General features: G+C 46.9%; 1 protein-coding gene across 1 annotated transcript in view; it reads left to right on the top strand.

Moving 5' to 3' along the window:
* LOC122935556 (carbonic anhydrase 9-like) overlaps positions 1-26,106 on the top strand; it is a 106,119-nt gene that overhangs the window by 33,903 nt on the left and 46,110 nt on the right. Inside the window, exons 2-3 of the mRNA XM_044291325.1 lie at positions 20,923-20,952; positions 22,744-22,914. Of these exons, the coding sequence (XP_044147260.1) occupies positions 20,923-20,952; positions 22,744-22,914 (201 nt within the window). The remainder of the gene's footprint in view (positions 1-20,922; positions 20,953-22,743; positions 22,915-26,106) is intronic.

Here is a 26,106-nt window from a genome sequence, read left to right as displayed (position 1 = left end):
TCAGGCCGTAGATGAGCGTGAAGAGGAAGAGTTGTGGTCACCATCACCACCAGAAACAGCCTTGTCATCATCGCTTGCTGGACCTGCGGCAACGCCGGAAGAGGAGTGTGAGAAAGAGGAGTCAGAGGAGGAATGTGGCTTTGAGGAGGAGGAAGACCAACCACAGCAGGCATCCCAGGGTGCTCGTTGTTGTCACCTATCTGGGACCCGTGGTGTTGTACGTGGCTGGGGGGAAGAACAGACCGTCAATGACATCAGTGAGGAGGAGGAACGGGAAATGAATAGCTTGGCATCCAACCTTGTGCAAATGGGGTCTTTCATGCTGTCATGTCTGTTGAGGGACCCTCCTATAAAAAGGATGAAGGAGAACGACCTGTACTGGGTGGCCATGCTACTAGACCCCCGGTATAAGCAGAAAGTGGCAGAAATGTTACCAAATAACCGAAAGTCAGAAAGGATGTAGCAGTTCAAAACCAAACTAAAAAATATGCTTTACACAGCGTATAAGGGGGATGTCACAGCACAACGGGAATCTAACTGGGGAAGAGGTGAAAGTAATCCTCCTCCTACCACGACCACGGCGGCAAGGACAGGACGCTTTACCGATGTGTTGATGGAGGACATGCAGAGCTTTTTCAGTCCTACACATCGCCACAGCCCTTCGGGATCCAGCCTTAGAGAACGACTCGACCGACAGGTAGCAGACTACCTCGCCTTAACTGCAGATATCGACACTCTGAGGAGCGATGAACCCCTTGACTACTGGGTGTGCAGGCTTGACCTGTGGCCTGAGCTATCCCAGTTTGCGATAGAACTTCTGGCCTGCCCTGCTTCAAGTGTCCTGTCAGAAAGGACCTTCAGTGCAGCAGGAGGCATTGTCACTGACAAAAGAAGTCGCCTCGGTCAAAAAAGTGTTGATTACCTCACCTTCATTAAGATGAATGAGGCATGGATCCCGAAGGGACTGACAGTGGGGGATACGTTTAACTAACAAAAGGTCTGATGACATGCCTTGGCCTCAAAATGGTCCCCACGCTGCTGTATTTAATGTCTGCATACCGGATGACTTTCGTGAATTCTCCGCCACCAACTAGGGTTCAAGCCGCAATGTTTTAGTCACCTTTCTGCCTGGAAAACATCAATTTTTCCGGCCGCTGCTACAACAGCGGCTGCAACAATAACATTATTTTTCAGGCATCTGTACATGTCTAATTTTTCTGGCCTCTGGTGCTGCACTGTGGCTGCAGAAACAAAACAAAAAAAGGCTCATACAAGTGTCAATTCCCCTTCGTGATCGGTACCTTGTTGTGGTGAAGGGGCTTGCGTATCACAATGAAGCGATCATCACCTCTATGAGTGTGTAGGCAATGTTGCCACACCCCAGATGATAAGGTCGTTGCTTCATTATGATCAGACTAAAAACGATCGGCTGGATAATTTTTCATAGAAAAAAACATTATTATTATTATTTTTTTTAAAGTTGTATGGGTGGGTTTTTAATACATAAAATAAAAAAATCATAATAAAGTCTCTTAATAGTTTATTAGAAATAATGCAGACAATTTAAAAAATCCCCAACAATTCCAATACAAAGCAAGTACAAAGCTCAGAACTAAATTATTCCAGGATGTCGTTATAGGGGACGTAACAGGGATTAAACTGATGAGAAGAGAGAACTACAAAAAATACCACTTATATCGGGTGTGACAGTAAATTGCACGGCGCAGACGCAGTGACCGTGGATTCAAACAAAGGGGAGGGAGCCAGCGTTTTTTGAACCATCTCCCCGTTGGAAAAATCAATTTAATAAATGGACCCCAGATTTGGGACGTCACGTAACAGGGATTAAACTGATGAGAATAGTACTACAGAAAATACCACTCATATCGGGTGTGACAGTAAATTGCACGGCGCAGACGCAGTGACCGTGGATGCAAACAAAGGGGAGGGAGCCAGCGTTTTTTTAACCATCTCCCCGTTCAAAAATCAATTCAATTCACCTTTCGGGGACCCTTGGTATTGTACGTGGCTGGTGGAGGAAGAAACCTTCACTGACATCAACGGGACATGGCTAGCTTGGTATCCAACCTTCTGCAAATGGGGAGTTTGCGGTTGGGCAAATGGACTGTTTGCGGTTGTTTGCGGTGCATTAAAAGGGGAGTTTGGTCTGTCAATGTCTGTGAAGCGGCGTAACCCTTACACTGCCTGATCGATACAACATCATACCTGATCGTATACACACACTGGATGTTTTAAACCACGTTGTTCCAAAAAATTCGGATTGTTAGGTGATTTATGCCCTTTATGGATTAAAATCCAACTCTGCGTCAACTATGTAATTTTCCATGGGAGTTTTGCCATGGATCCCCCTCCGGCATGCCACAGTCCAGGTGTTAGTCCCCTTGAAACAACTTTTCCATCACTACTGTGGCCAGAAAGAGTCCCTGTGGGTTTTAAAATTCGCCTGCCTATTGAAGTCAATGGCAGTTCGCCCGGTTCGCCGTTCGCGAACATTTGCACAAATTTGCGTTCTCCGTCCGCGAACGGAAAATGTTCGCAACATCTCTACTACCCAAGGAACTGTAAGTGCGGCTCTGCCGCGTCACACCTCATTGTACTGCACCAGTGACACTTTGGGAACATATAAGAAAGCGCCAAGATACAGAATTCACTTTGTTGGATTACAAATAGTATTGTGCAATACTTAAGGGTGCACCCCAAAGACAAAGCTCGCTCAGGAACTGTAACAGGGTGCCGAAGGCGCACTCGGTCTCCCGTCAGCCGCAGACCTGCTGCTTAGCTTCGGAAGCAAGGATCTGTGTTTGACCTCATTCCCAGGGCAGCTTTGCTAGCTGGGAGGATACCTGCTCCTAGGTCTGCCTTGAGTGCCGAGCTGATCACTCGGTGCTCGACTGGTCGGTCTGTCGGTCATGTGACGCTGGCCACATCACATGACCCTCACTCCCCACTATAAATACAGATGGCCTGCTGGCCACAGGTTGCCTGTTAATTTAGGTTCCTGGCAGTTGTTGGATACCTATGTACTTACCTGATCCTGTTCCCTGTCGATCCTTTGCCTGCTTCTCCTGTACTGCGCATCCTTCCGGGTATATTGACCTCGGCTTCCACCTGACTATTCTTTGCGGACTCCTTTGGTACTTCTTGACTCTCCTGGTATTTATGACCCCTGCTTCTCCTGACCATTCTTTGCTTATCCCTCTGTACTGCGTTGTCCTCTTGGTTTTGACCCGGTCCGTTCACTATCCGTTATTTGTCTTGGCTGTCTTTCCCGCACATATCCTAAGTTAGGGACTGCTGTCCAGTTGTCCCCTGTCATCAGGACTCCTGAGGCAAGTAGGCAGGGCCAGAGGTGAGGGTGGAGCGCAGTGGTCACTATCCTCCCCCCTGTGTGTGTGTGGACGTGAACGTTACAGGAACATTCAGGCGCAGCCAGGCTGCTTTATGAACTGTGGGGGAATATTTTGCAATAACTACTTTAGCGTTAGGCAGTATTACTGTTACTGTTTGATTTATGCTCTGTTGTTTTCCTGTTTATATATGCCTAGCCACTTATCCATTACTACTGTTCAGTAAACTTTACTGCTGGGTAAGAACTGTTTGTGTCTGTGTGGCATCGTGTACCCTCTGTACCTGTGGACCTAGCCCTCTGTCTTCTTTCACCCCCTCACAGTAGTTATGCCAGATGGCTGCCTACTTACAGTAGTTATGCCGCCTTTACAGTAGTTATGGCCAGATATATGCTCCCTCACAGTAGTTATGCCCAGTTATGTGCCCCCTCACAGTAGTTATGCCCAGTTATGTGCTCCTCACAGTAGTTATGGCCTGTTATGTGCTCCCTCACATTAGTTATGCCCAGATACGTATGTGCCACCTCACAGTAGTTATGGTCAGATATGTGCCCCCTCACAGTAGTTATGGTCAGATATGTGCCCCCTCACAGTAGTTATGGCCAGATATGTGCCCCCTCACAGTAGTTATGGCCAGATATGTGCCCCCTCACAGTAGTTATGGCCAGATATGTGCCCCCTCACAGTAGTTATGGCCAGATATGTGCCCCCTCACAGTAGTTATGGCCAGATATGTGCCCCCTCACAGTAGTTATGGTCAGATATGTGCCCCCTCACAGTAGTTATGGTCAGATATGTGCCCCCTCACAGTAGTTATGGTCAGATATGTGCCCCCTCACAGTAGTTATGGTCAGATATGTGCCCCCTCACAGTAGTTATGGCCAGATATGTGCCCCCTCACAGTAGTTATGGCCAGATATGTGCCCCCTCAAAGTCATTATGCCCTCGCACAGTACATGCTGCCTTAGCCCTGATCCCCCCACACTACTGCAGTGACTGGGACTGCAGGGGCAATGTGGGGTGTGTGTCCCTTGGCCAGTGTGCAGAGATGGGAAGGAAGGCACCAGATTCCTTTGGTGCACATTCTGGTGTTGACGGATCTCCTGCCAGATGTTGGTTGAGGTGCCCTTGCTGGTATCGGGTTTAAGATGCAGGGAAGGCAGGGTCTCTGAGGTTTGTGATAATACAGGTCTATAGGCAAGCATAACGTTTTCATTATGATGGACGGAAAAGAAAATCCTGCATGAACAACACCGGCCTAATTTCATCTTCATGGAGGACAATGTTCCATCTTATCAAGGTCACATCATTAGGGAATGGATGCTGGAGACTGGCGGACCTCACATGGAGTGACCTGCACTTTCTCCAGACCTGCAATCCCATTGAAAACCTATGGGATCAGCTGAGTCGCCGTGTAGAGGCTCGTAACTCTGTACCCCAGAACTTCAATGACCTGAGGGCCCCACTTCAACAAGAGTAGGGTGCCATGCCTCAGCATAAAATAAGGCGACTTGTGAACAGCAGGAGACGTTGCTGTCAAGCTGGAATTGATGCTCAAGGCCACAGGAAAAGTTCTTGAGACACTGACACTTTGTGGCGGTATACCCAGCACTGGGGTCGGCTTTTGTGTCAATAAATTGTTTCAGATGAGGAAATCGCCATTGCTGCTTCTACTTAAATGCTCAACTTTTTTCCATAAATTTCATCCGCAAGCCAAATATTCCTAACTTTTTGTGAGTAGTGTATGTGGTGCCAGCCTCACCTAAGGGTGACTGGGTATGTCTACATGCAAGGTGTGGACAGCCTGCTAGAAGGAATTCCAGCAATATACATTGTGGCAATGTGAACATTAAGGTGTTGTTTCCTCAGGTTCCAGTCCGGGACTTAGGGCATGATCTGGCAGTGTAATACTGCAGCAAATAGGCTTGTTCATTGGGCAATCCAGATTTTTTTATCATGCTGTGTAATCATGATCTGCTGCCGGTGTAATACCCTAGAGTGGTATTGCTATTTCTACACCCTGCTACTGTCTCCAATGAGCTATCCATAATATGATCTGTGTATTTATTAGGGTTAGGTCCTCCTATATTGTGCATTTATAATCTTGCTATGTAATGTGACTGGTTTGCCAGCAGGTGGCAGCAGATATGGCAGCGGAGATCTTTGGATATAATGGAACTTACAATTCCATTTTCCCCCTTTTGGGCAGAAGTGGGCTAGCCCTGTAGGAAGTTTTCAGTCGGTCTTAGTCTAGTCTAGAGTTGGAAGGAGAGGAGATTCACCCTATTACTTACAGATTAACTGTCAGAGTGTTGCGAGGGGGTCAACAGCCAAAGGCACCCCACTCCAAAGGTACCAGGACAGCCCTAAAGTCCAGCCACCAGACTACCGAGTTTAGCACAGCAGAGAGATAAAGCAGAATATTTATTTAAGTTTGCCTGCCAGTTTATGCAAAAACCTGCTGGAACCAAGAGAAACACCACTTCTTGTATGGATACAAGTTGATTCAAGTAAAGCTGAACGTTATAAAAGTCTGGACTCAACTATTTCTCCATCCCCACAAGTAATCTCCCCTTTACTGCTCCGGAGCCTTACCCTGGGGATCAGCAGTATCCAGGTAGGAGCACCGTGGCAAACACAGAAAACTTTTGGGGCCTGACCACACCACTCGGCATTCAGATAAACCTGGGACACGAGCTGCTCTGGGGGCAGCATAAATGTTGGTGTCACGAACAGGATATAGACTTCTATGCCTTGTCCGATTGAAGTCCCCATCTAAAAACAAAACCCTACAAGTGACTTTGTTGCATTTACTTACTGCTGGAGAGTGTGAATCTGCATCAGTTGTAGCACTTTGGCAAAACAGGGGTTAATCAGCCATCTGATTTGTGCTTCAAATCTTGAGAAGGAAGGGGGAAGGAACCAAATGGCCTGCTTCCACAGAGGAACCATTATTGCAGCAGAAGGAACTAAAGTGCCCTGTACAAGTTGCCAGGAGGACAAAGAATTCGACTGTACTCCTACAGGAAGTAGAAGCAGCAGCCATCTTGGAGAAGAAAAAATACAGCCCCAGCTTCCCTGGATCCTCACAATCAATGTCCAGAGGTCTGAGAGAGAACTGATGGGGAAAATGACCTTGCTAGAGACTCTTAGAGGCCATGATCTGCCTGCCAGACCATCATACTTTTAAAGGGGCGATGCCCCCAACGCACACTTAAATTGCAGTCTAGCTTATATTGACCTCTCTAGTCTGGTACAGGGTATCAAGAGCCATGTCTGACGGTGAGGATAGCACCTACTTGGACCGCAGCGATCCACCAGCAGCTGCAGCCACATGCATCATGCCTCTAACTACTGCAATAGCATTTTGGGGCACCTTGGCTTCCACGTTATTCGGGTGAAGACCACTAAGAACATCTGCATTATGTCAGTGATCTACTACAAGAGGAGGAAGACACATGGCAGAATGACCTTGCTCGATGGAAGGCTCACAGAAGGAGTGCATTACAGGACGTGATAAAGAAAGAGGAAGAAAGGAAAAAGATGCAGAGGATGCTTAGTGAAGAAGGTGACATCAGAAAGAAGGAAAAGCATAAAAACATAAAAAGAAATAGTGGAGGAGCAAGAGCGCTGAGACAGAGAATTGCATGAAGCCTACAAAAACTCTAAGACATAAGAGGAAGCAGACAAGATGTTACAGAAATACATCGAACGGTTAACAATAAGTGGAGCTGTCCTTGAACGTTTAGTAATGCCAAAAAATCCTTGAGAAGCCACTTAGGGGAGCCAGGCTTACTCTCCTCTAAGAGGACTGCCCTGTGGGAGCCTATACCTCTGACCAAGCTGAACCTACTGCGTCACAGCTAGCTTACCCCCCCCCCCCTACAGATTCCAGCCCCTCCTGTAAGAGACCCTGTGCTGTGAGAAAGCCATCCTACTACTGGAGCCACAACATGGACTGCTTCTGAGGGGTGAGAGAATCGTTGGCCTTTTTTGTATTTGTTGCCCCGTTTTACCTCTTGCCCAGAAGAGCATGGATTGTCTCCTCCAGGTTGCGCATGTTGGCTCCAATTCCCCTTTCCCCCCTTCTCAGGTTAAGTGGGAACTCCACTTGCTTTAAAGGTTCTCACTAAAATTCAAATGACATTGCTGTGATTTGTAATTTTGAAGTTCCTCAGGAGACCCATAATGGCAGCCTTGCCTGTGTCTTTTCTAGCATCTTCCATCCACAGGTTCAGAGCCTTCAATATGGTTGCACTATTTTTTGCACTGACGTTTTGCTGTTTCTGTAACGTTCAATAATTTTTGCCCATGTTTTGGACTCTTTGTACAACAATGTGACCCTGATGCACCTTTTAATGGACTTTGGACTCTATACAGTTAGCATCCTTACTTCTTTGCTCTTATGGACTGCCTCTGAGGGCACAAAAATACTAATGGTCCCACTTTGCCTTGTGTCAGGGTACAGTAGAAAGCCTAGACCTTGTATTGTATGATTTGCCCTTACCCTGTTCTATTAACAGCTTTGGGAGAGGAAGAGGCAGACTGGGAACCTAACGTGGCCCCGTTTTGTAGTCGGGTCCAAATTGATGGAAGGCAGGGCCAACAATACCATATAGTGGCACTTTATACTACCCCAATAGAGCCAAATACCACAGTCCATCACGCTCCATATATGACTTTGGCCAGGTTGTTGAATAAATGATCATTTAGTGCAGTCTTTTGGTTCTCTGGTTATACCGAGAGGGAGACAAGACACCCTACTCAAAAGGGCAGACCGGTGGGTAGCCGTTGCTAGGTCAGCTTATATGTGATGGAGAGCAGTATAAAGCAGCACTCTCACTTTAAAAAGGGAACCCTGGAGCACACCCTAAACACAAGCCGAGGGCAGCTTGGTTTTAAGTAAGGGTGTATGTAATACCCCAGAGTTGAATTACCATTCCTACACCCTACTACTGTCTCTAATGGGCTAGCCATAATGTTATCTGTGTATTTATTCCAGGTCTTATTACACTGTGCATTAATTGTTCTGCAATGTAACTGTTATTTGTTGTATTACATGTAATATGCCTGGTTCGCCAGCAGGTGGCAGCATATATGACAGATCTTTAGATAGAATGGAACTTACCAATCTCCCCCCAAAATTGGCTAGTCCTGCCTTCCTCCAAAGGGAAAGGCTGCAGGAAGTTTGCAGGCTGAGTGCAGTCTAGTCTTCAGTTGGGAGGAGAGGAGAATCACCCTGACTCCTTACAGAGTATTGCGAGGGGGTCAACAGTCAAAAGTACTCCACTCCAAAAGTACCAGAACAGCCCTAAAGTCCAGACTAAAGCCGAGTTTAGCACAGCAGAGAAGGATAAAGCATAATATCCCAGTTTGCCTGCCTGTTTATTCCAAAACCTGCTGGAACCAAGAGAAACGCCACTTATACGGAGGCAAGATGGTTGAAGTAAAGCTGTTGCCCTTTATAAAAGTCTGGACTCGACTTATTCTCCACCTTCTACAACTCTCCCCTTTATTACATCGGAGCCTAACCCTGGGAATCGACAGTATTCGGGTAGGAGCACTGTGACACACACAGAAAACTATTGGCGTCGCACCCCACCACTCGGCCCTGGGGGGTGGCATGTTGCAGCGGCAAACAACTAGACAGTATGGGGACAAGCAATGGCACAACTATCCCTCCTCCTCATACTGAGGCAGGTCTCCTCTGCTGACGAACAGGCAATTGTTGGGAAAGAACGCTTCCGTCCAAACTATTGTCTAACTAATCAGCCAGTGTAATACGAGCCTAACATACAATCATCCGTCCTCTTCACCCTCATCAGACTGTGATATCTCATGTTGGCTCCGATTCCCCGCTCTGAACGTCCCCCCACTGGCCCTTCCTCTACCATCCTGGCGCCCCCTTTACTACTACTACAACCACCACAGCTATGCATGGGGTCCCCTGCCTGCCCACTAGAGATGAGCGAATCTTCCAAGATTTGGTTTGTTTCAGATTCACAGTATTTTTCAAAAAGTTTGGTTCGGTCTGAATCTAGTTATTCCAAACCAAAGTTGCTCCAATTGCCCTGGAAATTGGTATATAACCACCTCTAGTCCTCTAAAACACAGATTATTATTTTTTTTTTTAATGAAAAGCTCCTATCTCATTTCATTAATCTTTTACACATTTTTTCATTTTCCCTTGATACAACATCGGGTGTAACTGTATCTACTTTTATCGTTGACGCCGGAAACTGCGGTTATTGCTTGGCTGCAACTATCTGCAGTTACCTCCTGCGAGATGTGACAGAACACTGCTGATTTCTTATGCGTCGGGTGCTGCTTTGCAAGATTTGTCTTAATCGAACCCGAAAAGAATTGGGTTACATTCAGTGCTTAAAAAAACCCTGAGATTCAGAACGAATCTACGAATCTCCCCGCTTCAATTCCCCACCGGAGCTTCACACTGCGGGTCTGCGCAGGAGGGGCAGGGCTGGGAGTCAGCTGTGCTCCTTCTCCTCCTACACAGACCGGAGCACTTGATGTGCATCCTGCCTGCTGCTGCTGGGGGCTCAGGCCATCGGAGGAGCCAGGTGAGTATGTACAGTTTATTTTTTTCACTACCTGTGAAGGGGGCATAACTACTGTGAGGAGACACATATCTGGGCATAAGTACTGTGAGGAGACACATATCTGGGTATAACTACTGTGAGGAGACACATATCTGGGTATAACTACTATGAGGAGACACATATCTGGGTATAACTACTATGAGGAGACACATATCTGGGCATAACTACTGTGAGGGGAAACGTATCTGGGTATAACTCCTGTGAGGGGACACATATATGTGGGTATAACTACTGTGAGAGGACACATATCTGGATATAACTACTGTGAGATGACACATATCTGGGTATAACTACTGTGAGATGACACATATCTGGGTATAACTACTGTGAGGGACACTTATCTGGGTATAACTACTGTGAGGAGACACATATCTGGATATAACTACTGTGAGGGGACACATATCTGGGTATAACTACTGTGAGAGGACACATATCTGGATATAACTACTGTGAGATGACACATATCTGGGTATAACTACTGTGAGGGACACTTATCTGGGTATAACTACTGTGAGGAGACACATATCTGGATATAACTACTGTGAGGGGACACATATCTGGGTATAACTACTGTGAGATGACACATATCTGGATATAACTACTGTGAGGGGACACATATCTGGGTATAACTACTGTGAGGGGACACATATCTGGGTATAACTACTGTGAGGGACACTTATCTGGGTATAACTACTGTGAGGAGACGCATATCTGGATATAACTACTGTGAGGGGGCACATATCTGGGTATAACTACTGTGAGGAGACACATATCTGGGTATAACTACTGTGAGGGGGCACATATCTGGGTATAACTACTGTGAGGGGACACATATATGTGGGTATAACTACTGTGAGAGGACACATATGTGGATATAACTACTGTGAGGGGACACATATCTGGGTATAACTACTGTGAGGAGACACATATCTGGGTATAACTACTGTGAGGGGGCACATATCTGGGTATAACTACTGTGAGGGGACACATATATGTGGGTATAACTACTGTGAGAGGACACATATGTGGGTATAACTACTGTGAGGGGGCACATATCTGGGTATAACTACTGTGAGGGACACATATCTGGGTATAACTACTGTGAGGGGACACATATCTGGATATAACTACTGTGAGGGGACACATATCTGGATATAAGTACTGTGAGGGACACATATCTGGGTATAAGTACTGTGAGGGACACATATCTGGGTATAAGTACTGTGAGGGACACATATCTGGGTATAAGTACTGTGAGGGGGCACATATCTGGCATAACATTTGAAATGGACGCAATGTTGGCATAATTACTATGTAGGGGCTTTTAGGGCATTGGGTGGACACGCCTGCCCACACTGTAACACCACCACCACCACCAAAGGCTTGTCCGGTGTCAACAGGCCCATGCAAGACAATGATACCTTTGGTCAGGTACCCTTGCAGGTCATCTAGCACGACGCTGATGTAAACAGTTTCCAATGGTCTGACATGACACTTGGGTGCTTCTCACCTTCCTTAAATCTACTTGGAGTTGTGCGGTATTCATCATCCGTGTGGGATGTGGCCAAAGGACGTCCACTTCTCTGCCTTTCTGTGACTCTTCCAGTCTCTGTATCTCTGATACAACCTGCTGATGGCTCTGTGATGCTCTAAGCTCAGTGATCACCTCTCTGCCTTTCTGTGACTCTTCCAGTCTCTGTATCTCTGATACAACCTGCTGATGATTCTTTGTGACACTGTAAGCTCAGTGATCACTTCTCTGCCTCTGTGACTGTCAGTCTCTGTATCTGATACAACCTGTTGATGACTCTCTGTGACACTCTTACCTCAATGATCACTTCTCTGCCTCTCTGTGACTCTTCCAGTCTCTGTATCTCTGATACAACCTGCTGATGGCTCTCTGTGACGCTCAGTGATCACTTCTCTGCCTGTGACTCTTCCAGTCTCTGTATTTCTGATACAACCTGCTGATGACTCTCTGTGATGCTCTAAGCTCAGTGCCTTTCTGTGTCACCACCAGATCTTTGAGAAGTTTTGATAGACGTTCTTCAGTACCTCCTGCATGATCTTCTTTTGTTTTGCTTTCGTTTTGACATCTCTCCTCCCTCTCCCAGCTGTCATCTATTAGCAGTGATTGCCTCCCTCTATATCTCCTCCCCATACTGCCTCACCTTTCGGTTTATACAACTTCCTGGACTGTGCTGATGCTAGAAGCTGCTACTGCTGCATCCACAAGATAAGTCTGTTCCTTTATTTCTGTTTTCCTGTGGTCTTGATCCTAGGTGACCCTGACTCCCTCCGTATTAAGTGTAGGGAGCCGGTGGTTGTGTCTCCTCACTATTATAGGGTGTTCAGGTGTTATACAGTCGAGGAACGAGGGTATGCAATTATCTACCATAGAGATTTTTGCATAGGCTGAGCAGTAAGGGAGAGAGCCAGGTCTGTTACAGGGCTTACCCTCCTGTTCCTTAGTTTTGGATCAAGTCAGTTGGATCTTCATTTGTGTCTTCTAGTTTTCTGTACACCTTCCGTGACATTCTGTGACTCTTCCAGTCTCTGTATCACTGATACAACCTGCTGATGACTCTCTGTGACACTCTGAGCTCAGTGATCACTTCTCTGCCTCTCTGTGACTCTTCCAGCCTCTGTATCACTGATACAACCTGCTGATGACTCTCTGTGACACTCTGAGCTCAGTGATCACTTCTCTGCCTCTCTGTGACTCTTCCAGTCTCTGTATCTCTGATACAACCTGCTGATGACTCTTTGCGACACTCTGAGCTCAGTGATCACTTCTCTGTGTCTCTGATACAACCTGCTGAGGACTCTCTGCGACACTCTGAGCTCAGTGATCACTTCTCTGTGTCTCTGATACAACCTGCTGAGGACTCTCTGCGACACTCTGAGCTCAGTGATCACTTCTCTGTGTCTCTGATACAACCTGCTGAGGACTCTCTGTGACACTCTGAGCTCAGTGATCACTTCTCTGCCTCTTGGTGACTCTTCCAGTCTCTGTATCTCTGAAACAACCTGCTGATGACTCTCTGTGACGCTCAGTGATCAATGGTCATATCTAATGGAGCTGGCAGTGAGGAGGACAACACCCCGGGGAGGTGACTTGTATGATTCCGGGTCTCTCCTGAAGAGTCCAGCCGTTAACTCTGTGCCACAATTATGCCGTTAATGAGCTGAGCGAAATCCAATTAAAATGGTTGTTAAAGAGGTAACGGCGAGAGTAATCCTCACACATTCCTGCGCACCAGGGAGGTCGCGGGGGAGGGGGGATTATACTGTTATAGCGCATTAGAGGGGCTGGTAAAATAATCTCATTACCCCCATAATATCAGCTCCCTCACACAGAATGCATTACTCTCATCATTCCAGACCCCAAGAGCTAACAATATAATCGCTCTCACACTCCCATCATCCCTGCCCTCAGGGGCTCACAATCTAATGTCTTTGTCAAAAGCAATGCATCACTCCTATCATCCCTGATCCCAGGAGCTCACAGTCCAATTTCTCTCTCACACACTATGTATCACTCCCATCATCCCGTGACTCTGTGGCGTGGGTAGTTAAAGCTACAGAAGGAGCAGCGCCCACCCTTTTGGTCTGCTCTTACATAACCAATTGCTGCCAGTGCCCAGTGGCTCCTCACTAACCTGTCCCTAACAGCATGGCTTCTCCTAAAGGTGACCAGAGGACTACCTACATGTTCCATTAATGTGGCATCTCGCTGCGGCCATGGGTAGCCCTGTTTCATGTGCCTTCGCCAATATTTATTTGGCTGTGCTAGAGGACAGGTGTGTGTTTTCCTCCAGCAACCCTTACCTTTAAGGTACGTGGACGATATCTTCATGGTATGGTCGGGCACTGATACCCAATGTAATGAATTTGTCACCTATTTGAATAGCGCCCATTATAAGCATGGTCACATGCTGGAGGTAACTGGGAGTTTGCTGTGAGTCGGACCTTGCGCACCTGTCATTCGCCCACTGGCTCATGGTATTGCCCACATGGCCCAGGTAGGTGAGTGTTAGGTCCCAAGCTACTTGAGAAACCTTGGCGCGGTGCCTGGGCTCAGACATGTCCTCCACAGCAGGACATGTTGGCTAATCTCTCAATTGTACATCAGTATGAGGGTTTAGTACGACCGCAGAGCGCACCTGTCTTTGTTTGTTTTACTGTTTATCTCATCCACACATTTGCTATCCTGTCTAGGATGTCCATTGTGGTACTTGTGGTTCACTGCGGGCATCCTCCCTTGTATGCATTTTTGCTGGGGATTGCCATTAGCAGCGGACCACAAGTGCAGGATCTGCCCCCCCGGTATAGATGCACCACTGCATATGGGGTTGAGCACGTCTGGCTTTTCATTACCACGCCAATTTGTTGTTTTTAATGTACACCAGGTGGGTTGTTTGCCATGGGTTCTCTGGGCAGCCATATCCCAGGTGCTTAAAAGGTACAGCGCACCTACGCGCTTACGTCAGCAGCCCGAGGAAGTGCAAAGTCGTGCGAAACGAAACGGACATCTTGCCCCTATTTGTTCTGCTGAATGTTATCCCGGATAATTAAAGGATGATTTTCATTTTGCTACATTGGTGAGTGCCGCCCTCATTTGCTTTCCACCTATTCGGACTGTATCCATTGTTGTTGGGCTTGTGCACCGGCATATTGTATCAGAGGCTAGACGTGCGGTGGACTGTTTCTGCTTTACAGTGAAGTTTTTCAAGAATATAGCAACTGTGCAGCCTGTTCTTTTTCTTCGTTTGTTTCATTAAATGAAATGGAGCCAGGATCTGGAGTTAAAGGTGGGGAGGTTAGACAAGCTGGGGCTGGAGGAGCTTAGGCTAGAGGTGCTGTGGCTAGAGGAGCCGAGGATGGAGGAACTGAAGCTAGAAGAGCTGAGGCTATAGGAGCCCCAAGCTAGTGCTAGAAGAGCTGAGGTTAGGGGAGCTTAGGCTAGAAGAGCTGAGGCTTGAGGAACTGAAGCTAGAAGAGCTGGGGCTGGAGGAGCTTAGGCTAGAGGTGCTGGGGCTAGAGGACCCGAGGATGAAGGACTGAAGCTAGAGGAACTGAGGCAAGAGGGGAGTTGGGTCTAGAGGAGGTGGTGCTAGAGGGACTGAAGTCAGAGGAATAGGGGCCACAGGAACTGAGACTAGAGAAGCTAAAACTAAAGAAGCTGGGGCTAGAGAAATTGAGTCTAGAAAATATGATGTTAGAGCTTCTGACGCTGGAGGAACTGGGTCTAGAAGAGCTGGGGCTAGAGGAGCTGAGGATGGAAGAACTGAAGCAAGAAATGCTGGCCCTAGAAGAGCTGAGGCTAGAGGAGCCCCGAGCCGGGGCTAGAGGACCTGAGGCTGTTCCTAACTTAGGCTAGAAGAATGTATGCAAGCGGGTTTGGACCCACTGCACTACTGACTGGCTATACTCTAGAGGGGCATGACTAAGCAACTACTTGGTCTTCACTAGAGCCTCTGATGGTGAGAATAGGCTTGGGCCATTAGGATAGCTGACAGGTGCTACTCCAGAGCAGTCCCTGAGTCAGTGGCAGCTGACCAGGGGGTCATAGATACCGATGCAACCACCGAGGGGAAGTATGTGGTCAGGAAGTCTGAGGTCAGGACAGGCAGAGATCAAGCAAGGTCCGTAAACGAAGTCGAGGTCAGAGGCAGGCGGCAAACAGGCAAAATGTGATAATTCCAAAACAAGGGTCCAGTACACAGCAAAGCAGAACTTGAAAAACACCTTCACACTTGGAACTAGACAAGCTAGTGACCATGAGTTGCTCAGGCTTCTTCCTGTGGTAGGAAGCGCCTTTAAATACCTCCTGCAATCCAGCCATAGGCTGGTGAGACAGAGGGCGTGTACGTGCTGCCTCACAAGTGAGGAGAGACACACCTGTGCACGCCCTAACAGTACAGGTCTCCAGCAGGAAGTAAACTCTGGCATGGAGCACAGATGCAACAATTAAGCTACCTGCTTCCTGCGCTTGTCAGCACGACGCATGGCAGCAGGAGGGAAAGAGGGAGCACGGCGCCCGTGCCCGCGGGTAGGGGCAGCAGCGCCAGCACGGACTGCTGAGCTAACAGAGGATTAGACAAACTTGAGCTAGAGAAGCTGAAGCAGGAAGAGATAGTTAGAGCAGTTGAGGCTACAGCAGCTGAGGTAAAAGGAGCTGGGACTAGAGGAATTGAGGCAAGAGGAGGCTGCAGGGGCGTAGCTAAAGGCTCATGGGCCCTGGTGCAAGAGTTAGACTTGGGCCCCCTTCCCTCAGTGCTTTGTGTGTCTTCTTATGCAGCACAAGGGTCTTTGGGCCCCCTCAGGCTCCTGGGCCCGGTAGCGACTGCTACCTCTGCACCCCCTATAGCTACGCCCCTGGGAGGCTGTATAAGCACCAAGCGATCACATCATTTGTCAGATAATATTGCGCTTATTGTGCACAGAAACTTTAGAAAATTGGTAAGAAGTTTTTGGAAAAAAAGGTGCAATTGTACAAACAGATGTCATTCTGCATTGAGCTGTTGATAAGGGTGGTTGGGTGAATGCAGTGCAGACAGAAAATGGTCTTGCACAGTATGCAGAGACACTAGCATCTCTTCCAGTGTAACAGGGGCAGTGTAGGGGCAGTGTAGGGACAGTGTAGGGGCAGTGTAGGGACAGTGTAGGGGCAGAGTAGGGGCAGAGTAGAAATAATTGAGGGACTTTAATCAGGGAAAGCTGTTTGAGGGGCTGGGGCAGAGTGCTTAATAATGCAGCTGCTGCAGAAACGCGTTCAAGCAGTTCTATGTTTTAAAACCGGCCACTTGCAAGAAAAAAATGAAAATATTTTTTCAATTGAACAGAGAAACAGCAGTTTTTTGTTTGTTTTTTAAACCTCATGTTTCTACATAGGATTATTGCCAGCACAGCACCCCAAAAGCATTCTACTGCTAAGCAATTGCCCTTTTTCAAAAATATTTTTTTTTAAAAGTGTTGCATTGTAGCAAAAGCATTTTAAGGCAATAATGCCATTTTTATACCAATGAAATTATAAGTATAATGCACCATATACAGAAATTTTAACGCCTTTCCTGCATTATATTGGTGGGGTTGGGAATAATCACAAGTTTTCAATGTGTGTCTTAATAGTAAGAAAAGGTCTTTTATGAACCTATGTTTTTAAACACATATAACACCGGTAGAAATCTTATCAATGACAGTCCTGCAATATTCATAAAGTAAATTGTCATTATCAGTGTTCAGGGTGTTTGTAGAAAGGAAAATACATTTAATGCACGTCTGTCTTTAAACTACAGAAAACACACTTGCAGGCCTCATGACAGAATGTGTAGAATACAGAAGAGCACAGAGAAAGGATGAGGTTATGGATTGGATGGCTCACTTCTCCTCTTGGTCACAGCAGGATGACGTGGAGGTGACTTCTGTGTCTGGCACCATGCTTTGAAGCCAGGGGCCAATGTATTTCTCCTGCTCCTTCTCCTTACAGACACAGAAATGCCTGTCAGGCATCCTTTTTGTCTTCACTGCTCCGTCCTAGAGGGACGCTTTCTTATTTTCTAAGAAGAAGCATCAAAACCCTCCCACGCCTTACAGCAATTAGTCAAGAGCAGGGATGCTCAACCTCTGGCCATCCAGCTGTTGTAAACCTACAACTCCCACCATGCCCTGCTGGCTGATAGCTGTAGGCTGTCCGGGCATGCCGGGAGTTGTAGTTTTGCAACAGCTGGAAGGCCGCAGGTTGGGCATCTCTTGTTAAGAGCATCTCCCCGTTGATGACTTGTGTGAGAGCAGTCAGCATTTGAGACTGCCCTGAGGAGGAGGTTCAGGAGGATGTAGGAGACCCAATGCATAGCTGTGTTGGTGCAGCGGGTGTAGAGGATAGGAGTGGCCCTGATGAAGTGTTGTGTCGCAGTGTACTCCTTCAGGCTATTGCTCCCTGAGTATCGGTGCAGTATAATTACACTGTTTGTTATACACTTGCCCTGATTTGCTCCCAGGCCGAATGACTGCCCGGATGAGCCAATCAGTGCAGCAGTAGGCAGGGAGGTGCCCTAGCAGAGCGGGCAGAACGCATTCTTTGTTGGGCTATGAATGAGGGTGGATGGGTCTTAGTGTCTGACAGAAAAGCCCTCTTAGACAGTGTACAGTCTGAAATCATTCAAGCTTGTATTCTATTGCCAGGGAGAGTGACGGGAAAGGCAAAAATCACAAAGGAGAGCTGTGTGTATAGACTAGTAACAGGCAGGGAAAGCTGTCAGCCCAAGCGAGGAGCTGAGGCCGGGGGGCCTGGCAGTGCATGCTTGCTGCAATTACTGCCTCACAGCTGCTGCAGAACATCACATAAGCAGCTTCCTGCAGAGATTTTTTTCAAATATTTTTGGAGGGTAGATGTGGGCATAAGCTCAAAACTGTACAACACGTGTTTTACCATCCGAGGATGGATGGCATTTGAAATATCAGTGAACACACATGAAATACTAGTGCAAACTTTAGGAAAATCGCATATGTGTGTCTTACCATACACAGGGTAGCAGATGACTATATGTGAGTGATAACGTGACATATTAGGCATAAATCCGTGTTGGTGCATCTCCTAAAGCATATACGTGTCTTACCATACACAGGGTAGCAGATGACTATATGCGAGTGATAACGTGACATATTAGGCATAAATCCGCGTTGGTGCATCTCCTAAAGCATATACGTGTCTTACAACACTCAGGGTAGCAGATGACTATATCTGAGTGATAACGTGACATATTAGGCATTAATCCGCGTTGGTGCATCTCCTAAAGCATATACGTGTCTTACAACACTCAGGGTAGCAGATGACTATATCTGAGTGATAACGTGACATATTAGGCATTAATCCGTGTTGGTGCATCTCCTAAAGCATATACGTGTCTTACAATACTCGGGCTAGCAGACGGTTTACATCAAATCCTTATTGGGGCATCTCCAGACAGTGTCTGTGTGGTGGGAAACCTGACACTTTTACACTAGGCATAGTTTATACTGCACTATTTCACTGTCTTTGTGGTGGGGGAACCACATAGTCGGTTGACACTTTTACACTAGACATAGTTTATACTGCACTATTTCGGTGTCTTTGTGGAAAGGGAAGAACATTGTATTGCGCCTCCCTGTCTTTAGGTTCCAGAAAGCAAATAGTTCTGTTGACAGGACTATATATTGTTTTCCCATCATGTATAACGGAACCAAACTGAACCGTTATGTGTCCCCATAGACATGTATTAGGACAGAGCAAAACGGAATGCCTCTTAAAGGCTTCTGCTTTTGCTTTCTGTCCTAAAATTCTGTTATAACGGAACCTATACCGGAATGTGAACCCGCCCTAAATAAGTTATTTAATAGCTGTAAGAATTGGGTACCCATGTACCTTACCAGCGAGCACACCTTCCCTCCTGAATGTAACTGCTGTGGCCTGCACCTCACCTCCTAAGCCCCCTGCTCCCTAGACAACTGGAGGAGGACAGAAGATGGTAGCTATTGGTGGCCAGCTGTTGGGGCAGTACATTGTGCTACACTGGGTTATTTGGTCCTGCTATGGTGCTATTCTGTGTTGTCCTGCCTTCTGATACTTTGGACATTGTAAACTGGATTCTTCTACTATGTCTTGTTGCTGTGTCTGTGATATGTCCCATCACATCAGTGGCTGAGCTCAGATTGGCGTCTATGCTTGCGGCTAACATAGAGCTTAAAAAATACGTCAATTCCTTCAAGCACAGTGTAAGGGATCTCCTGGCACCCCAACTGGGAAACTCTGATGGATGCTCCTAGTGCTTCCTGAGGGCTCCAAGCACTCCGCTCGACACCGTACGCACTGCAGACCCCACGAACCGCCGCAGCTTGGTTGGGATCTCGCCGTCTTCTACCCACCCTGGACCTACGACAAGGCTCCCAGGTTCCAGTGGGTGAACCTCTCTTCCTTCATAGAGCGATGCAGGAACAAGCTCTTAAAAGAGCTCAGGGATTATAGCCGGGGAGTATACAGCGTATAGCATTCACCAGTGTAGATGCAGCCTTGTCCCCCACACATGAGACAAGGCTCTATGCTGAGGGTAAAACAGGAACTCTTTAATGGGGCTACATGTCAGCCTTGTATGCAGGTCTTCCAGGAAGGGACACTCCCCTGGGGACCTTATGGAAGACTGCGACAGTTTTTACATTAGCCAATCACATGCATTTACAGTATGGAAACACTCCCAGCAATTGTACACAACCCCCCCCTCCGCCTGTGATACAATTAACCAACACAATGGGCTCTGCCTGTGATACAATTAACAAACACAATGGGCTCTGCCTGTGATACAATTAACAAACACAATGGGCTCTGCCTGTGATACAATTAACAAACACAATGGGCTCTGCCTGTGATACAATTAACAAACACAATGGGCTCTGCCTGTGATACAATTAACAAACACAATGGGCTCTGCCTGTGAAACAATTAACAAACACAATGGGCTCTGCCTGTGATACAAATACTAAACATAAGGGGCTAACTTAATCACTCACAGGCAGAAAACACTAATTTTTCCCCAAATCACAGAAAACACCCTTCTGATCTGGGCGAACAACATATCCAGAAATCACACAGATCCGAGCAGGGGTTCCCGAATTCCATGGAAGTCACATTTGGCCGACCGCAAACATGGCTTTCCTGCCCAAAACAGTTCCACAGATTTAGGCTGTGTGGCCGGTCTGTCTTCTTCAAATTTTTAGTATATGGGCCATAATCCTGGGGCAAGAGGCTGCAACCAGGCCCCTCCAAAACCCAGTGGCGAGGTTATGTCCGCCACACACAGCTTTGCGCTATTCCTCTAAATAAGATCTTCCGGAATTCAAAATGATTTTAATTTCCTCATTTCTATTGACATCTTCTAATGGTCTTATCTTTTCCATTACAGGTCCAGGTCATCATCACTGGGGCTACACCGGTAAGAACCTTATATCTGTCTCCTATTTGTTAAAAAAAAATAGCACAGGTTAAATAAAGGGTTTCTAGCACCACATTTTGACCTGATTAGCTGTCAGACAGCAGCGATCTGCTAGTGTCTGCTATTGTAATCCCTTTCTCTGCAGCGGTTTCCCTAAAAGACTAACTTTTATTGCTATGCAAATGAGCCTCTAGGTGCTATGGGGGCGTCTTTTCAGCACCTAGAGGCTCCGTCTACTCACCATGTCTGCCGCCCAGCTCGTCCCTCCAGCCCGCCCATCTCTAGATTGACAGCCTCCATCGCGGCCGAATTCTCGTGAATCATGTGTCTGTATTTGACGCAGGCGCAGTGATTGTCGGACTGCTCACTGCACCAGCATCTCCACTGCGCCTGCGCCGATGATGTCAGAGTGCTCCCAGGAACAGATGACGCCCGTCCTCAAGCAGTGGAGATGCACAGGCACAGTGGAGTTGCACAGGTGCAGTGAGTGGTCTGACAGTCCCTGCGCCTGCGCCGAATACAGACACACAGCGCAGGCGTGAGAATTCTGCCGCGATGGAGGCTGTCAATCTAGAGATGGGCGGGCTGGAGGGACGAGCTGGGCGACAGACATGGTGAGTAGACGGAGCCTCTAGGTGTTGAAAAGACGCCCCCATAGCACCTAGAGGCTCATTTGCATAGCAATAAAAGTTAGTCTTTTAGGGAAACCGTTGCAGAGAAAGGGATTACAATAGCAGACACTAGCAGATCGCTGCTGTCTGACAGCTAATCAGGTCAAAATGTGGTGCTAGAAACCCTTTAAAGGGAAGAATTTATAGCGTTTCATGACTCTTATCCATATCGGACCTATAGACACATCACTCATCAGCTTCATCCTATCAGTATCTGACCTATAGACACATCACTCATCAGCTTCATCCTATCAGTATCTGACCTATAGACACATCACTCATCAGCTTAATCCTATCAGTATCTGACCTATAGACACATCACCATCAGCTTCATCCTATCAGTATCTGATCTATAGACACATCACTCATCAGCTTCATCCTATCAGTATCTGACCTATAGACACTCATCAGCTTCATCCTATCAGTATCTGACCTATAGACACATCACTCATCAGCTTCATCCTATCAGTATCTGACCTATAGACACATCACTCATCAGCTTCATCCTATCAGTATCTGACCTATAGACACATCACCATCAGCTTCATCCTATCAGTATCTGATCTATAGACACATCACTCATCAGCTTCATCCTATCAGTATCTGACCTATAGACACTCATCAGCTTCATCCTATCAGTATCTGACCTATAGACACATCACTCATCAGCTTCATCCTATCAGTATCTGACCTATAGACACATCACTCATCAGCTTCATCCTATCAGTATCTGACCTATAGACACATCACTCATCAGCTTCATCCTATCAGTATCTGACCTATAGACACATCACTCATCAGCTTCATCCTATCAGTATCTGACCTATAGACACATCACTCATCAGCTTCATCCTATCAGTATCTGACCTATAGACACATCACTCATCAGCTTCATCCTATCAGTATCTGACCTATAGACACATCACTCATCAGCTTCATCCTATCAGTATCTGACCTATAGACACATCACTCATCAGCTTCATCCTATCAGTATCTGACCTGTAGATACGCAGGATAGTGTGAGGTCAGTGTAGTCCTGCAGGGGTGTAAGTGTAGCGCATGACCATGGGGCAGATTCTTGCAGTTAATGACTATTTTTCATGTTCTCTTCATGTTCCAGATAAGATGGAATGGGACAAGTATTTCCCGGAGTGTGGTGGGAAGGCGCAGTCCCCTATTAATGTTGACATACAGAATGTTGCCTTTGACCCTTGGCTGAGGCCGATTCAGCTCTCTGGCTATAACCTGACAGCTGGAGGAACCCTGAAGTTGGAGAACAATATGCATACAGGTGAGACAGTGATCAGTGTCACATTTTCTAAATAAATGTTGGCCTTGAGGGGTCATTGTGGACCTTGGCCATGAGGAGTCATGGCCACTTCTCAGTCATTCTCTCCAGAGCTGTCTGTCTCCCGCAGTGCAGTTGTCTTCTGAGACTAAGTATTTCAGAGGTGTTGTTACTCACTCTGCCATCCTTGTGGTGTACAGAAGATAACATGTTAATGAGAGAACAGAGTTGGCTCCAAGACTCCAGATAACGCCTCCCTTCATGGTTTATATACCCTAACACACAACCTGGGACAGTAGGATCCAGACTTTGTTCTATCCTATCTCCTTCCCATCTGTTACTCCCTTGGCAAGTGTAGTGCCCTGGAGCAGGGAGTACTTTGACATTTGGACATTTTTGTACATTTGCCTATTTCCCCTATGCAAAGTTAAAACTACTGACTTAATAGGATGGAAGAATCTCCTCCGGCTACAAAACCTACCCTGTTACCCCCTTTAAATAACCACACCAACACTTACTTGCTTGGTGAAATGACCATGATTTTACACATCCATCAACCTTATCACCTACTGCACCGTAACAAGGATCCTGGAGGGCAACCCAAACGAGCCGTATCCTCCTTTACCGCCTCACCTCGCACTTCAAGACTTACCCTTGGCCGCACTCACCGACCCAAGGGCACCAACTCCTTGAAGTATACTAGTATCCCCCCTGTAGGCCTTGTAGCCCAAACAGGGGCCCCATCCTCAGCATTAACAAACCATCTGAGATGCAGGCTCCAACATGTCCTGCACCTCTTAACCATTGAATTGCTCCCCAGGATCCTATTTCCAGCAGCCACCGGTGACACCTCACCTGTGGGCGTCCCGCCACACCCTAATGGCCGTCTCCAAACCCTCCTGGATACCTAAAGCCCACATGTCCATGCCCACATCATTCAGATGTACACAATCATCTCTTAAGAATTGAGGCGACGCCGCCTCCAACTCCCGATGACGCACAACAATCCTTATTCAACTTCGCTCAGGCTTTATTGATCCGCTCCACCGACCTAGCAAACCGCCAGCAACACCTCGCAACCACCTCCGACCATACCAGCAACAAATCCGGAAACTCCGACAATAAGCGCAGCACATCCAACTTGATATCCCGAATCACATCCCGGGAACGCCGCACTCCCAAATCGTTGCCTCCAACGTGAAGCACCAATATATCAGGCGGCCGATCTAAAGTGGCATTAATGATAATTTCGGGCAAAACCCGCCCCCAAAGGAGCCCCCTCAAACCAATCCACCGGATTAGCAATTCCTGGGTCGGGAAACCCAACTGGCGTCCGTTCCTTCTAACATCTGCGCGTAAGGCCCCCCAGTAGACGTATGAATGCCCGAAGATCCATGCAAGACAAGGCGCTGCCGCTAAAACAAAATAAAATAATTGTGTCAACACTGCCCAACACACCGCATCCCGTTAACAACGACACAACCCACCAACAATCACAACAGATGAGGCCGAATATAAGAGTGAAAACAATCCGACTCCCAACGCCCAATACGTTTTATAACCTCTTCCCCGAGCCCCCACCTGGCCGCCTCAGTCGCTGCCCCTATCCGAAACGAATGAGAAGCATATTCATTAACGGGAAGACCCGCTGCACCCAAACATTTTTTTAAAAAAGCAATAAATTGAAAGCGTGATAACCGCGAACCGTCCCGGTGAACCAACAACGAACCCCTACCATCAGGCTGCACCCCCAAATATTCCTCCACACAACGCACCGGACAAAGCACCGACCCAACCAAAGGCCTGAGCCACAAAACTGCACCCTTACCTACCTGATCCGTTTTCAACTGTGAACCTGATCCGTTTTCAGTGTGAATCAAATTTTTCTTGAAAATCTGATCTAATTCCACTTCATCAGCTTCGATTTGCTCATCTCTATTGACTGGTCCTGATTGGTGAACCATTATACCTTTCATTGATTATTGGGACTTCCTAATGCCTCAGATGCCTTCCACCATTAGAGATGTCGCGAACATAAAATTTTCCGTTACGCAAATTTCTGCAAATGTTCGCGAACCGCCATAGACTTCTATAGGCAGGCGAATTTTAAAACCCACAGGGACTGTTTCTAGCCACATTAGTGATGGAAAGGTTGTTTCAAGGGGACTAACACCTGGACTGTGGCATGCCGGAGGGGGATCCATGGCAAAACTCCCATGGAAAATTACATAGTTGACGCAGAGTTGGGTTTTAATCCATAAAGGGCATAAATCACCTAACAATAAAAAAATTTTTTTGGAACAACGTGGTTTAAAACATCCAGTGTGTGTATACGTTCAGGTATGATGTTGTATCGATCAGGTAGTGTAAGGGTTACGCCGCTTCACAGACATTGACAGACCAAACTCCCCTTTTAATGCACCACAAACAACCGCAAACAGTCCTTGTGCCCAACAGCAAACTTCCCATTTGCACAAGGTTGGATACCAAGCTAGCCATGTCCCGTTGGTGTCATTGAAGGTTTCTTCCTCCACCAGCCACGTACAACACCAAGGGTCCCTGAAAGGTGAATTTAATTGATTTTTCGAACGGGGAGATGGTTAAAAAAACGCTGGCTCCCTCCCCTTTGTTTGAATCCACGGTCACTGCGTCTGCGCCGTGCAATTTACTGTCGCACCCGATATGAGTGCTATTTTCTGTAGTACTATTCTCATCAGTTTAATCCCTGTTACGTCCCCTATCAGGGATTGCCTTTTGTGAAAAAAAAAATTTAGGCCGGGTACCTTCGCCTGCCTTCACAGTGACAGACCAAACTCTGATACACCAAACTGAACTGATTTTAGGAACCGGGAGATGGAAACAGCAGCTTGGTCGGTCCTCTTACTCCCAAGTTGGGGCACTGCGCGTGCACGGGGCAATGTGCTGTGACACCCTATATGAGTGGTGTCTTAACTAGTCCTATTCCTATCAGTTTAATCCCTGTTACGTCCCCTATCCGGGGACGTGTGTAGAGTTGATTAACCATTGTCGAATTAACGAACCATTACGACATCCTGGAATAATTTTGTTCTGAGCTTTGTACTTGCTTTGTATTGGAATTTATGGGGATTTTTTAAATTGTCTGCATTATTTCTAATAAACTATTAAGAGACTTTATTATGATTTTTATTTTTTTATTTTATGTATTAAAATCCC

This window comes from Bufo gargarizans, chromosome 4 (assembly GCF_014858855.1).
Source record: "Bufo gargarizans isolate SCDJY-AF-19 chromosome 4, ASM1485885v1, whole genome shotgun sequence".
NCBI lineage: Eukaryota > Metazoa > Chordata > Amphibia > Anura > Bufonidae > Bufo > Bufo gargarizans.
This window is presented reverse-complemented; position numbering and strand designations above follow the sequence as displayed.